The following is a 16,681-nucleotide window of genomic DNA, read 5'->3' as shown; positions in this document are numbered from 1 at the left end:
CAGCCAACCATTGCCACCTGCCACCCACTGACACCCAAGTTCTGTAAACCTTCAGTTGTCTGAAGGTGTCTATTTCTTCATCTCCTACTTCTACCCTGGTCCAGGTTTTCACTCTACTTCTCTCTGCTTTCTATTCAGTAACTGTAAAATGTATGGAAAACCACTTTACACTCATCCTGACCGGAATCTTTGGAGAAGCTTAGATGATTTTTAAAAAATATATATTTTGTTGATTTTTCCCTACTGGGTATGTGCCCCTAACCAAGGTACATGTCCTTGAGTCCGCAGGCCAACGCTCTCTTCACTGAACCAAACCGGTTAGGGCTCACATGACTTTTATCTTTATTTTGCCTCACGTGTATTTGGCACTGGAGACCTAAGGAAGGCGTTTACATCGGTTCCTTATTTGTAGGATACTCATTCATTCAACAGCTATTTATTGATCATCTGCTTTGTGCCAAGCACTGTCCTAGGCACTAGAAATATACAGCAGGGAACAAAACGGAGGGGGATCGGGGATCCCAGCGCTTCTGCAACTTCCATGTTAGTGGGGAGGCGGACAGGAGGTGAAAGGAGAGGGGGAGGTCGTGTAGCGCCAGGTCGGTGAACCTAGGAATTTTGGTTTTTACTTGGGTTGGAATGGGAAGCCGGCGGAGGGTCTGCCAGTCTTATCTGTCATTTTACAAATGGCAGAAGTAAACTTCTCAGTAAGTGCACCCCTACGGAGGAACTGCAATTTAGGTGTTCCAGGGGGTAAAACATGAAAAGGAGGTAGGCGTTAACTTGGGGACCCTAGCCCAGGGATGCGAGAGAGCAGACATGAAGAGGGGAACGACAAATGAAGATTAAACCCAAAGGAAGCAAACTTGTTTACAATGAAATACACACACACACACACACACACACACAAAGATACGCCAAGGAATGGCTGGTGCTCAGTTCAGACTCTTGTCCCCAAAAAGGAAACAAATCTAGGTGGGGCCAGAGGAACGCTAAAACCACTCGGACGCTAGTGTCCCGGCCCGGAACCGAACCTGCCCCGAGCGTGGCCACGCCCCCGGCCACGCCCCATCCCGCTGCTCCCTGCCCGGGTTGGCTGCGGCGGGGGCGGTGGCCACGGCCCGGAAGTGCCGCTGACGTGTCCCCCGCCGCGCTCGGAATTGTGGGCCACTCGGCTAATGGCGTCGGCGAAACTGTGGGATTTGGGGAGCCGGCGCTGAGGCTAGTGACGACCGGTGTGGCTGGGCCCCGCGGCAGCGGCAGGGACCTTCCCGCCTAGAGGGCTCCTCGGCCGGAGCCGGCGGGGCCTAGCGGGGCGGGCGACGGCAGGGGCAGCGCGGAGAGGAGCCGGGGGAGTGGCGCGGAGGCTGCCGGCGGCGCTCGGGCTGGCTCCGGTGGGCAGTCCAGGCCCAGCCGAGTCCCCGCGGAGCCCCGGAGGCGGGCTGTGGGAGGCCCGGAGGGGCCTGCGGGGGGTTGCCTGTCGCCCCCGGGAGCTGACAGTGCCGGAGTCCGTTTGCGCCGCTCGGGAATTGGCTCGGAAACCGGGTGGATCATGTCCAGCACCAACAGCCCCGAAGCGGTCAAGAAGCTGCTGGAGAACATGCAGAGCGACCTGCGGGCCCTGTCGCTGGAGTGCAAGAAGAAGTTCCCCCCGGTCAAGGAGGTGAGCTTCGGGCGGCGTGGGGAGGAGGCGCGGGGAGCCGGGCCGTTCCTCTCGGACCCTGTCCTTCCCGGCCATCATCGTGCAGCCCGGTCTGGTTTCCATTTGGCCTTTTCCTGTCCGGTCGGTGGGTGGTTCCACCAACGTCTTTAATCGTTTTCCTTGGGAGGGGTCTGAGGGAGGCACTTGGATTTCCTCCGCTCCCCTGGGCTCGGGGAGTGAGGAATGAAGTGCGCGGTGGGAGCCGGTTCAGCCCTTTCTGGCCTCGCCTCGTCCAAACTCGGAAAAGCCAAGCCAGAGTTGGAAAACATTTTTTCCCCCTCATTTTTTTTTAAAGTAAGGTATTATATGTGTACATACCTTACCAATCCCCACCCTACCCCCACTCCCATACATGTCCTCCCTCCCCAGAGTTTTTCCTCCATTGGTTATGCTCATATGCATGCATACAAGTCCTGCGGTTGCAGAGTTGAAAACGTTTGTTTGTTGCTTCTGAAAGCTCATATTCATCGTGTGGTGAAATCTATGCTCCTCGCCTTTAACGTATATATCCCTCCATTGGAAGTGGCTTTTCTTGTCACGTTGTCATGCAGCTTAACTCTGTATCCATTCATTACATTGTCCAGATACACAACTAACTTCGGACATGTATTCAAGACCCATAGTTACCATGTTCATAAACGTTGTTACGAGCAACACTAAAGTGGGAAGTATGTGCTAGGAATACTTGTTTTTTGTTGGTTTGTTTAAAGTATTAGGAATACATCTTAACCTCTCTGAACTTCAGTTTTATTTCAGATGTAAAATAGGGTTAAAGAGTGGATTGATTAGATAACGATAGGAAAGTTGTCAGAGCAAAAAAGGGTATTATTAATGAGGCTCATATTATTAAATACATCTATACAAACTAAATTCTCTAAATAATTGAAATTTTTAACATTTATTCATTATTGGCTCTTTCTCTTAAGGTGCCATTTAATTTCTCTTAAACTTTTTTTCTTTTTTTCTTTTAAACACTGCTTAATTTATTTCCTCATTTCTGGAATAAAATATTTCAGTGATATTTTTGTCAAAGGAATTATTTTATTTTTATTTAATGTAGTATAGTATATCTGCAGTTTCATTTACTAAGTGCCCCAAAAGTTCACCAAGGAATTTTCATAATTGTTTAAGTGTATTGCCTTTATTATTGTAAAGATTCTGTAGTTAGAACTTACTCAAAAAAACTTTAGGTTTTAGGTTTCCAAGGAACCTTAACTTGTCTGCATGTGCTTTGGTCTCATCTTTAACAAATATCATCTAGTATGTCTTTAATAACGTGAGCAAATATTACTCAATGTTGGAAATCAGATGTACCTCTTTTGGAAAGATGAACATCATTATGATATGTTTTATTTCATATATTAAAAAATTATTTTGATATTGCTTTTTATTTTTTCTATATCATCTTCTGTTGAAAGTAATAACTAATTTTTAAAAATTAGGACGTTCCTATTATAAGAGAAATGCTCTTAAATGTCAAATCCTATTTTATAATTTTAACAATAATTTAAGAACTGACTTTATAAATTATATAAAAACTGGAGTGAGGAACGAAGTTAAGCCCTTTCTGAAAACTGTGATTCTTCTATACTTTAGGCTTCTAGTATGAGAATTCAGTTGCCACTTATTCAATTATTTCTATTGTAAAAGGCATTCAGAGTTCCAGACAGGTAACTTACAAAGTTCTAGAACTCAATTCATTTCTCATCTAGGAACTTTCAGTATAGCTCATTAGCCTTTTTACTTGAACACTGGCTAAAGAGATATTTAGTAATTGCACCTAGTCTTTGAAGTAATGGCAAAAGTAAATGTGTTTATCGCTGATACATAATTGTATACATAGTGCATACTCTGTAAGAATTTGTTGAATGTAAGAACTTTGACTCCATAACTAATGATACTTCTAATATACTTAGGGCCCTCCTTTAGAAATTGAAAAATGACTGTTTCACAAGTTTAAAACGAGAATGAAGTAATTAGCCTAATAGTGATGAATTTTTAGGAGGTAGGCTTGACTTTCAATATATATTTTGGTTGAATTAAAAGTTTCCTGTAATTTAATACCAATGCCAAATTTTGGCTTTTGTTCTCTCTCTTTTTTAAAAATATATTTCTTTGATTTTTTACAGGAAGAGAGAGGGATAGAGAGCTAGAAACATCCATGAGAGAGAAACATCCATCAGCTGCCTCCTGCACACCCGCCACTGGGGATGTGCCCGCAACCAAGGTACATGCCCTTGACTGGAATCGGTGACTCTTCAGTCTGCAGGCCGACACTCTATCCACTGAACCAAACCGGTTTTGGCGGCTTTTGTTCTTTAAAGAACTGATACATTTTCAGTTTTATTTGGTGATTTTTATTTGGGGAGGGGAGTGTGATTGCTAGACCCTCAGGCAAAGCCTTTCTACGGTTTAGAAGCATTTTCATCCGTATACTAGTTCAATTGTTTACACTCTCCCAGTATCTTCACAATATTACCTGAAACTGTTTGTTCTGACTACTTATTAATCTGCTCAAGAACAGTGAGCAGATTAATAATACAGGACAGTGCTAATTATATATGTGCTTTGGAAGGGATGTATTCTTCCCCAATACTTGAAGTGAGGCATTCTATAGTTGGGCCACAGTGCTTGAAGGTATATATATTATTGATTTCAGAAAGAAGGGAAAGGGAGAGAGAAACAGAAACATCAATAATGAGAGAGAATCATTGATCAGCTGCCTTTTGCATGTCCCCTGCTGGTGATGGAGTCGACAACCAAGGCATGTACCCTGACCAGGAATCAATTGAACCTTGCCTCCTGGGTCATAGGTCAGTGCTTAATCACTGAGCCACACCAGCCAGGCAATCCTATATAATAAGAGGTAATATGCAAATTGACCATCACTCCATCACAAGATGGCTGCCTACAATCAGATAGGCAGGGGAATTACTTAGGGACGACCAAATGACTGAACAGCAGGCTGTGTGGGGTGACCAGGCCAGTGAGGAGGAGACCGTGAGGGGTGACTAGGCATGCAGCAGGGGCATTTGAGGATGACCAGGCCCGCAGAGGGGGGCAGTTAGGGGCAACCAGGCTGACGGGGTGGGGGTGCATTTGAGGGTGACCAGGACGGCAGAGGGGGAGCAATAAGGTGGTAGGGGAGCGGTGAGAGGCAGCTGGGCTGGCAAAGGGGGACAGTTGAGGGCAACCAGGCCAGCAGGAGGGTAATAAGAGTAACCAGGCCAGAAGGGGGGGCAGTTAGGAGCAACCAGGCCGGCAGGGAGGGGGCAATCAGGGGCAATCAGGCTGGCGGGGGGGGGCCAGTTAGGGGCAACCAGGCCAGCATGCAGAGGCAGTGAGAGGCAATCAGGTCAGTGGCGGGGGCAGTTAGGGGATACCAGGCAGGTAGGCAGGTGAGCAATTAGGAGCCAGTGGTCGTGGATTGTGAGAGGAATGTCCGACTGCTGGTTTAGGGCCTAAGCCAGCAGTCGGACATCCCTCAAGGGGTCCTGAATTAGAGAAGGTGCAGGCTAGGCAGAGGGGACCCTCCTGTGCATGAATTTTGTGCACCGAGCCTCTAGTTGTAGATATTTTTAAATTAATGATAAATTGAGATTTCTTTTTAAATTTTTTAAAAATATATTTTATTGATTTTGTACAGAGAGGAAGGGAGAGAGATAGAGAGTTAGAAACATTGATGAGAGAGTCATCGATCAGCTGCCTCTTGCACACCCCCTACTGGGGATATGCCCGCAACCAAGGTACATGCCCTTGACCGGAATCGAACCCGGGACCTTTCAGTCCCCAAGTCGACGCTCTATCCATTGAGCCAAACTGGTTTCGGCAAGTTGAGATTTTTAAGATTTTAAATCTGATAGAAAAACAGAAGAAACGAATATTGATAAAGGATAGTGCCCTATTTGTTATTATTTACCTTTGGATTTGGATTTTCTACGTAGTTTTCTCTATTTTAATTGTTTTTGCTTATAAATATATATTTTGCATATTAAATAGTTTTTATAGTGGCTATAATTTTATTCTGTCATTTTCTAATGAGGGGAGTGGTTAAATAACAGTAATACATTCCTCCCTCTTTTTTACACGTGCTTATTTTTCTTAGTCCTTAAAATACAAATTTTCATACCTCAGCAGTATAACTTTTTTTTTAGCGTAAGTATACTAGCTAATTTGTTTTGGAATATTTGTATGAAAAAATTTTTGTTTAAAAAATTTAAAGCTTTATAAAATTACTTCCATGTAATTGATATTCAGTGACCTTCAGAGGCAGTGTCCTCTGAAACTTTATGTATTTAATGATGAAAACCTTTTTAGCCATTTCCTATTTGCAGGCACCATTCTATAAACACAGATGAGAGGATCTAACTGAATATGGAAATGTGATCAAAGTTTGTAATACTTTTTTTTTTTTTTTAAACATTTTTATTCATTTCAGAGAGGAAAGGAGAGGGGGAAAGAAAAACATCAATGATGAGAATCATTGATTGGCTGCCTCCTCTATTGGGGATGGAGCCTGCACCCTGGGCATGTGCTCTTGACCACAATCGAACCCAGGACTCTTCAGTCCTAATGTTGATATTTTATTCACTGAATTAAACCATCTATGCCCTAGATCAGTGGTTCTCAACCTTTCTAATGTCGCGACCCTTTAATACAGTTCCTCATGTTGTGGTGACCCCCAACCATAAAACTATTTTCTTTGCTACTTCATAACTGGAATCCATCGGAAAACACAGATATTTACATTACGATTCATTAACAGTAGCAAAAGAAGGGATGGGTAGTAAGTTTGAGAGGAGCTTTGGATCACATTGGCAAAGTGGAGGAGAAGTAGGTTGGAATATATCTTGGCAGGGAGAATGGTTGAGTGATGATAGATCATAAGATCTATATTGTATTCCCAAAGAAGAAAATTCAATAAAACTTTGATTGGAAGAAGATGGATGGGTTAAGGGACTAACAGTAGCAATTTAATTGAAGAGCAATGGATTTGGGGAGTGAGAGAATTAGAAGGTTAGGGGTTGGGACAATAATGGGACATTGAATTTTAGAATACCAAGTAGTATTACACTAGAGGATGATGAGGTCCGGAGAGTGGGTGGTAGAAGAGCAAAGGGAATGGAAGTCATTTGAGGTGAGGGTCAATTATGTTTTTTGGTGGATTTTTATTTTTATTTTTTAATGAAGTAGATTTGGTAAGCGTTATAAATAATAAAGTACAAATAGTCTTCCTTGGCTAGGCTTTTTTTTGTCTTGCCCATTAAGGTCTGATAAAAGTTGATTGGCAGGGATTTTTGCCTTAAAAAAAGGTTCTGTGATAGAGCTCATTAGTGTTCAGTGTTAGCTAGCTGAGGGGGACATTTGGTGAAAAAGATGTCTTCAACTTACCATAACAGGATTCTCCCCTTAGTCAACTATTTGGGTACTGAGGCCAAAGTCAGTTTGCTCTTCTGATAGGGAGAAGATCTCATTTTCAGTACCTTATGACAGTGAAGAATGAGGGTTGGATAGTGTTTTTTTTTCCATGTAGGTTTTGATTTTATTCAGATTCTTACTTGGAGGAAGAGAAAAGTATTAGTTATTGAACTGTTCAAGTCCCAAGAAAAACTCATTTTACCTATGATGGAATTGAATTCGCTCAGTTTATAAATGACAGAGCAGGGATTAAACCAGAGTTTAAACGCAGAGATGCAACCCAGACTCTTTGCCCTATTTCTGTTCCTCCCTGCTGTCTCTTCAGGTTGAAATTATGTTGAACAAAGGGGGAAAAGAAAGTCTCATAGTGAAATTATGTGATTCCAGTTACGAGTTATTGGTTCACTTAAGTCAACTTTTGATGTCCTGCTTGCTCCCAGGCTATCAGTTCAGAAAGACTCTGATCTGTTCCCATGAGGTGTATTCCAAGATGGTCTTCTCCTGGGTCCTGCTTTAATACAGTTGATATTTTCACAACTTTCATTTTTGCCTCCTCTTGTAGTTGGCATCCATCCATACAGTTAGACTGATAGACCTGCAATCACTGTGTCAATACATTGATAATTTTTTCTCTCACTTGATACTTTAGCTTAAACATTTTCTATTTGTACAAGTCTTTCTTATTATTTTTGCAGTGAATGCATTATCTTTCATCATAGTCCATGCACCATAATTTACTTAACAACTTCCAGAATACTTGCTTTCAGTTTCTCTCTGCTGGTATTGATAATGTTGGTAATTAACATCTTCACTCACAGCTTTTTTTTTTTGCTTTTTTTTTTCTTATGAGTTACTGACTCATAAAGGGAATAAAAGCCCTCATGTGTTTTGAAAGTAACTACTGGAATCTGTGAAGCAGTATTTACATCTTTGAAAAATGGTTGTGTATAAGCTGCAAAATTCCCCCTTGTTGCCAGTAAGAGAGGAAGGTTGGAATACAGATTTTATCACTGCTCTCTTTTGTAGAGACTTGTGAAAATTGTCTAGTGGCATTTGGACCATCAAGTCCATTTAATTTATTGTTCCTTTTAAATATTATGTTATAGGAGATGGAGGGCAAAGTGGTTCACTATTATGTAGATAATTAGGGCTTCTTAATGAAAAATCCAGGAGGCAAGACAGTGTGACCCTCCTCCCATCCCACATCAGTCTCTTACAAGTCAGTGTTTTCATATATAACAGTACTGCTTGAATAACTACCCATTCATTTAAGACTCAGTCCCAAAGCAAAGAGAGAGCCAGTTCTACTTAAGTGCAGTACATTAGACACAGCAAATATGACACTCCAAACAGAAAGGGCTATGAATAATTTCAACCACACTTAGAAATATCTTTTTTTTTATTGAGTTTATTGGGGAGGCATTGGTTAACAAAACCATATATGTTTCAAGTGAGGGCTAGATGGTGTTTAGATGCTTACTGTATTTTTCCGTGTATAAGAAGCTATTTTTTTCTAAAATTGTTAGACTGAAAATTGAGGGAAATCTTATACAAAGAAGTCAGCTGAAGAGGGAGTTGTGAGAGTGCATAGTAGCCCATGCTTTGTCAAACAGGCTTTCTTCAAACACAAGCCTTATTGTTACTGACATCAACTGATGATGTAATTGGAGGTGGAGGTGGAGAGTGTGCAGATGCAACAGAGACCTGAGTGTTCTGAGCCCATAAAAATGTCAACAACAACAAAAAAGATAAATACCAGATTGTCTTACTCTGCAAAATTCAAACTGAATGTAATCAGTTATGCAAACGAGCATGGAAATAGAGCTGCAGAGAGACAATTTGGACCTCCCTCCACTGAGTGTATGATCAGATAGTGGAGAAAACAGGAAGAACAACTCCTTAAAATGCCAAAAAATAAGGCCTTAAGAGGAAAATCAACAAAATGTTTAAAATACTGGTTTCTTAATTTTGGGTTGGAAAAGTCATACATGGGCGTGTCTTATACATGGAAAAATATGGTAATTGGGAGCTATATTGGCTTAGTATTTTGTTTTATTTTATTTTTTTTTAAAACATACATTTTATGTTTCTTTCTTTCTTTTTTTTTAAAATATATTTTATTGATTTTGTACAGAGAGGAAGGGAGAGAGATAGAGAGTTAGAAACATCGATGAGAGTCATCGATCAGCTGCCTCTTGCACACCCCCTATTGGGGATATGCCCGCAACCAAGGTATATGCCCTTGATCGGAATCGAACCCGGGACCCTTCAGTCCCCAAGCCGACGCTCTATCCATTGAGCCAAACCAGTCTCGGCTTGGCTTAGTATTTTATAATGTACTGTGGCCTTCTTTGTTCACTGGTCAGAGAAATTTGCTCATGTTAAAACCAATTGTGTTCTAGCCGGTATAATAAAAGCCTAATATGCCAAATGTCCAGTCGTCCAATTATCTGTTCAGTCAAAGCATAATATGTTAATGATATGCTAAGGCTGCTCAGCCGCTTGCTATGATGTGCACTGACCACCAGGGGGCAGGCAGTTGACAGTAGGTTAGCTTGCTGCTGGGGTCCAGTTGATCGGGACTGAGCAAGATAGGCCAGACACGCCTTGGAGCCCTTCCCCGGTCCCTCCCCAGCTGGTCAACCTCCTGCGTCCCTCCCCAGCCCCGATCATGCACTGATGGGATCCCTTGGCCTGGCCTGTGCAATCCAGGACCCCTTGGGGGATATTGGCGCACCAGTTTCGGCCTGATCCCACATGCCAGGCCAAGGGACCCCACTGGTGCACTAATTTGTGCAAGTACTGTAGCAATGGTCTTTTATTTATTTATTATTTTTTTTATTTTTTATTTTTAAAAAATATATTTTATTGATTTTTTACAGAGAGGAAGGGAGAGAGATAGAGAGCTAGAAACATCAATGAGAGAGAAACATCGACCAGCTGCCTCTTGCACACCCCCTACTGGGGATGTGCCCGCAACCAATGTACATGCCCTAGACCGGAATCGAACCTGGGACCTTTCAGTCCGCAGACCGATGCTCTACCACTGAGCCAAACCGGTTTCGGCAGCAATGGTCTTTTAATTTGAGACATTCCTACCTCTTAAAATTATTAAGTCCTAACCATTAGGGCTCTTAGTTGTGAGCCATGAAATCTGACTGACTGATATAAATAGAAATGACATTAAGCGGCTCACAGCATTCGTAGAAGGCTGGATGGAGCCAGCCTTAAGAAAAAGTTCAGGAAAAAGAGGATAAGCAGCTAGAGTCACAGTACAACATGGCAATGAGATCATTATTGCTGTCTCTGCTGAACAGTGACTGGGTGCCTCAGATTGCACTACTGGTTGTACTGGTCCCTTCATGCAACCACTGGTTCTGCTGCCATCACTGCTCTTGGAAAGTACATGTCATCTCCACTGTGGCCATTGTCAGAAAAAATTGTCTCTTGTCTCTTTGCTTTTCTGTGCCACTAAGTTCCCATATGATAATGTGTGAGTGAGATAAGTGTGGCTGCCAGGACATGTGGGAAAGCAAGCACTTATTTGGCATTTTCCATTTTTAATAGTGCAACATAGCCTCTGTCTATCATGCATCAAAACTCATGAAGTTGTGAATTCTTCAAATAAAAGCAAGGTCTTTACATGGTTGGAAGCTAACACTATGGCAAAGGTCTACACATAGTGTAGTCAACAATTTGTTAATTTTATGCATTAATTCACTGGTTCTCAAACAAAGAACCCAGAAGACACGTGTTCTCCCATAGTTATTTTTAAACATTTATAGAGCATGGTACTATTTGTTCTTTAGCAAGTAATAAGAGGTAACAAAATACATGAGCAAGTAGCAAGCAAATTAATAGGGAAACTTGGACATAAAGTATTTGTGTATTATTTTTAGAAGTGTGGAGACCAGAATAAGTAGAAAATAGGCATGCTCCTTTTTATTTTATTTTATTTTTTCTTTTAATCTTTATTGTTGAAAGTTTTGCATAGGTCCTCCTTTTTCTCCCATGGCATGTTTCTTGATAGTTAAAATATTCTGAGTTTCTATGATGGAAGCTGTATATCAATATTTATGTTAAAATTTTGTCCAATAGAAATATAATGTGGACCCCAAGTATAATCCAAGATATAATTTTAAATTGAATTTAAAAAGTAAAAACACCATTCATTTTAATAATATGTATTATTTAACCCAATATGTTCAAAATAATGTCACTTCAACATTCAGTATAAATATTTAAGGGATAGTTTACATTTTTTTTATCATGTTAAGTCTTCAAAAATGTAGTGTGTTTTAAACTTAGAGCACAGCTTATTTCAGACTAGCCACATACAATGTGCTTAATAGTCACATGTAACCAATGACTACCATATTGGACATCACAGTTCTGTGGCATTGCATAAAATGCCATTTGATCTCCAAGTACTAACCATTCTTATGATGTAGTGTTTTAGACATTTTGTGAAAACTGAACGAGTGTTTAAAAAAATATAACCTAAAAGTAATAAGTGCTTGGTTATCCATTCTCTTTTAATTCAAAACAGTTTTACTTGATATTGCAGTGTTTTGCCATTTTTTATGTTGGGGAGGGAGGTGTGAAATGGGGAAGAGAAACCTAATTTTGTTTTTCTTTATTATTTTTTATTACTGAACATTGAAATCTGTGAGTAATTATAGGGTATTCCAGATGTGCCTTAAGGCAGAGAAAGCAACATGCTGTAGTGCAGAGCTTGCTTGCATGTGAAAAATTAATCATATTTTATTCCATTTTATTGAAGTTTTAAAAATAAAAATACAATAGTGACTGAGTCTGTGCTTTAGAGTTTATCTATCATATATAATTTTTCCCCTAGGTAATTTATATTGAAAGTAAGTCTTTTGTTCTAATTATTTTTATTCTTGCAGGCTGCTGAATCAGGAATAATAAAAGTTAAAACAATAGCTGCACGAAACACCGAAATTTTGGCAGGTAATTTTTTGTATTAAAAATTCAATAATCAATGAAAAATTGACTAATAGAAGTAGAATATTAAAAAAAAAAAGCAGTTTCTATAGCATAAAGTTCTTAACTTATTAACTAACTGGGTTTCTCAGAGATGAATGCTATAAAATTCTCTGAAATAAAAAAATATAAAATTACTAACCCCTTAAAGGATTTTTCTTATCTTTTCATTCTCCTCTATCTTTTGTCAATCACCTAAGACACACCTTACATATCCAATTAATATTTGTTGTATTAAATTTAATGTTAGATTGGCTCTCAGTCCACCTTCTAAGATCTATTTTATCTTTAATATAAACAACTCATAATGTAGTGTTATAATAAACCTAGTAGTACTATATGAGTTTTCAGTCCTGCGACTAAGGCATTATAGTCAAGAAGAAAGAATGGGAGTTGGGTAGAGGAAAGAAAACAGGTGTTTTCTTACATTCTCATGACTGAGCCTGGTGTTCAAGAAGAGCTTTGAAGAAGTTTTTTTGTGGGTACCGTTTTGATATAGTCTACTTCTTTTTCTTTGGTGCCTTTCTGTTCTTCCATCAGTAATGAATGTGGAAAAGAAGGAAACTGGTATTTTTGAAAATTGGTTACATGTCAGCTTTTTGTGCCACTCTGTCTTATATAAGACAGTCTTATGGGGAGATATTTTTATTTTATAGTAGAGCAAGTTGAGATGTAAGGAGATTAAGTTATTTGCCTATGATCATATGATAAGTGATGGAAACAGATTCAAACCCAGGGTTATTCAGAGCCATCACATTCTTTCTGCTGTAGTGCCATGGTGTTTCCATACCAGCTACCCCTCTCCCCGTGTTTCTACTTTATCTGATCCTTCCTTCAATCTGCTTTCCAGTTCCAATAATGCTGTTGGGCTCAGCTAGTTATAGGAGAAGAGCAGTCCTATTAAGTTAATTTATACAAAGTCTAAATACTACTAAGAATCTCTAACTCTCATAAATCTCTACATTTTTTAAAAAAATATACCAATAAATCTCTAATTGGTGGGATCTCAGAGTATTACAAAATGAAATGAACACTTTTGGGGACAGTTTAAGAATGGGAGGTGAGAATGGGTTTCACATAGGCTTGCCAGCTTTGCTGCAAATTTGTCCTTAGGGTTAGCGCTCTTAAGTTACATCTGTTTCTCACAGCCTCTTCTCTGATTTTGAACATTCTGTCAAAACATCACATAGTTTTATAATATTATTCATAGCATTGAATAATGCTCAGTGTGCATTGAGAAGGGGTAAAGTGAAGGGAAAAGGCAAAGGTATGTATTGTTGCATTCGGAGGGTGGGCAATTGGATTTTAGAAGATGCATATTGGGTAGATTAGTTACTGTGAGAAAATTAATGATTAAAGATAAATTATAACCTATTTTAAATTTGGAGATATCATAGATCAATCATATTAGATATCATTACACATATTTACTTTTGCTACTGTCATTGCTGATATTACGGTAAGTTTTTAATTATTCTCCAATAATAGAAGTTTACATTGGGTCTGTAGTTGATGGAAGATATTTTAAAAAGACTGATTTCTTTAGATGATCACTACCTGTTATAGAGTTGTATACCATGTAAAATATCTAATTAGTTAATCTTAAGGATGAGTAATAAAAATTTTCTCAGTCTGTATGAGTTTAGTGTATAAGTAAGCTATTAATTTCATCCTACTCCACTTAGCTTTATCTAAATCAGGGTAGATCAAATCTTTATGCACATACAATTAATCATTCATGCTTTAATATTCATAGTATCCAAAGCCATGAACCTAAGGAGCTATTTAAACTTTTTCCTGTTTTTTTTTCTTTTTAACTAAGTATTTATAACAATTGATACTTTAAATTTTATAGGTTTTTTTTAGACCACTCTCATCTTGAAAAAAAATCGAAGGCTCTTAAGAATAAAAAGTTTAAATTCGTCAATATGTACTTTCTAAACTATTTAGTTCAGAGTACAGTTAATACTGAGAAAAAACTTAGTTGATTTTTTAAAATTTCCTGAGGAATGTCTGCTTCTCTATAGTGTTAAAGACTATAGGTTACTGTTCGTGTTGTAATGGATGTTAAAGATACATAATTGAGGCATCTTAAATGAGGTGAGATACTGGATTCTCAGAGATCTTTGCATATTCAGAAAACATAATGGGTTGCTATAAAAATCAGAACCTGGAGTTAGGATCAGTCTGATTAGTGATACTCAGTATAAATTTCTAGCCAATTTTAATTTTCTTAGATTTATTTTCCAAGGGAAGGTTATTTACATTGCAGAATAAATCTTTGCTTTACATCTCCCCTTCTTTTAAGCATCCTCCTTTAATGTTTATTTTTCTTTGTTTTCACTGCTGTCATGAATGCTGACATAAGTGGGAATGCTATGCCAGGTAATGTCAGCATTGATTCAAATATACAGATCATTTTCTCAAAATATCCTTTTCCTTTAAAAACAAAACTCTGTGAGAGATAGCAACATAAAATTTTTCATTTACAAGGCCAAATGCCTTAATCTTATATTTGACTATCATATGTTACAAATTGTTTTTATTATCCCATCTTAAAATATACTTGAAATTGACTGAGAAGGCATATGCTATACAAAAAGTACATAAAGAATCTGCTTTTTGAATAAATATTTGAACAAGAAATCAATGAAGTTGTGATGTCTTTTAAAACTGTATATTTAACACCTACATAGAACTATAGGATTACATCTACCCATAACTGCTTTCAGCTACTGTCAGATATATGTAGAATTTTAAACAGTTAATTATTATGTACTAGGAGCCCAGTGCACAAATTAGTGCACCTTGAAAGGAGTTGTGGGCTGAGGCTGAGGTGGGCACAGGGTGAGTCTCAGCCCATCCTCCACGCCCCTGCCTAGCCCCTCCTGCCTCGGCCCCCTATCTGCCAGCAGTCCCACTCGTGACGCTGCCACTCTCACACCGCTTACTGTGTGGAGCAATAGGGGCTGGTGCAAGCAGCGGGTGTGAGCGGGATTAGTGCTGTCAGAGGGTGCGGGCAGCTGCTGTTGCCCCAATCACCCCTCAGGAGCCGGGGTAGGTGGAGAAGCCCTGAGGGGCAATCGGGGCCGGCTCTGGGCACCTGCAGTGGGTGTGAGCGACAGCTCTGGTGCCTGCAGCGGGGGTGAGCAGGGCCAGCACCGGAAGCAGGTGCAAGCGCCAGGTGGGACTGCGGCGCACGGAAACAAATAATTTTCAGTAACCATCAGAGGCTTGCCCTGGCGCCCCCACTCACCACCATCCCACACAGCCGACACCTGGCATGTTCTGTGTTCTGCCGCCTGCTGCTGCCACCTGCTATGTTTCATGCGTGCCCCCTGGTGGTCAGTTCACGTCATAGTGATCAGTTGTTCCGCCTTTAGGTCTTTGCATATTAGCTTTTTATAATATAGGGTAGGATGATTTGTGTTCTTTTCTCACATAGATTCTCTCACCTTTTTCATTTTTACATGATCTTATTACTAAAAGGTCTCTAATTTAAGTAATTTAAGTAAATATACTTTGTAATTTCCCCCCAACATTAAAAAGTAAATTATCTGCTGATTTTATTTAGCATATTCTGTCTTATCAATAAATATACCTGTGATATTTCATAAACATTTATAGACTATATCATACAACATATTCTTAGCAGGAATAATTATGTAAGAATCACCACGTGTGATACAAAGATGGTTAATATAATTTACCTATAATCTATATGGAAATATAAGAAATGTATTTGAATATATTTGAGCCATGCTGTTTAGCTTACCTATCTTTTGAAGTTCTTTGCCAGAAATTTTCCCTTTCAGATGACATACTCCCTGTGAGGTCAGGATCAATATCTTACTCTTCCTTATATTGCTAGTAGGTAGTACATTATTTGTGAAGTAGTAAGCCCTCATTAAATGCGGATAATGTGTCTAGTATGTTTTTCTACTTTTCTGTAATTTTCCATTATGATGATTTGAGTACATTTTGTCTTACTTAATTCATGTCAGCCAGATAACAGAGTAATGAAGGAGACATTCTAAATAGAGAATTCTAATACTATGTGGTAAATACCTAGATGGAAGTATAGATTAGACAGCCTTGTTATGGAAATAGCGAAGGCACTTAGTCCATCCTGGGAATCTAAAGGTGAGTCTTGAAGCCTGCAAAAGAGATAGCCAGGCAAATAAGTTATAGAAGAGGAAAGTAAAGGAGATTACTCATATACATGAGGTATAAAGCATCTTGGTCTATTTAGATATCCTATTCAGGTATTACCATTGTGTGATATCCTGAGCAGCTTGATGGAAAGAGTTTGAATCAGGGAAGTGACACAATATTTACACTAATAAAAGAGAAACATGCAAATTGTACCTCCGCTACTCCCACAAGCCATGCCCATCAGCCAATCAGGAGTGAGTATGCATTATTAACCCAACCAAGATGGAGTGAGCAGGAGGCGTGGGTTTCCTTAGCAATAGAGGAAGCCAAACTTTCTGCAGCCCTGGCCTGCCCTGGCCTCCACTCAAGGCTACAAAGTTTTAATAATAGAAGATAAAT

General features: G+C 39.5%; 1 protein-coding gene across 4 annotated transcripts in view; it reads left to right on the top strand.

Annotated features, from left to right (window-relative positions):
- Positions 1 to 1,147: 1,147 nt before the first annotated feature.
- Positions 1,148 to 16,681, top strand: part of MON2 (MON2 homolog, regulator of endosome-to-Golgi trafficking) — a 98,990-nt gene continuing 83,456 nt past the window's right edge. For 2 of the 4 annotated variants that reach the window (XM_084877548.1, XM_084877547.1), the window contains exons 1-2: positions 1,148 to 1,663; positions 12,031 to 12,094. In XM_084877548.1, the coding sequence (XP_084733674.1) occupies positions 1,553 to 1,663; positions 12,031 to 12,094 (175 nt within the window). In that variant the 5' untranslated portion in view covers positions 1,148 to 1,552. Of the gene's footprint in view, positions 1,664 to 12,030; positions 12,095 to 16,681 lie in introns of those variants that run through there. The other 2 variants (XM_084877550.1, XM_084877549.1) reach the window with 2 other exon arrangements.

This window comes from Pipistrellus hanaki, assembly GCF_964339955.1.
Source record: "Pipistrellus hanaki genome assembly, chromosome: 3".
Classification (NCBI taxonomy): domain Eukaryota; kingdom Metazoa; phylum Chordata; class Mammalia; order Chiroptera; family Vespertilionidae; genus Pipistrellus; species Pipistrellus hanaki.
This window is presented reverse-complemented; position numbering and strand designations above follow the sequence as displayed.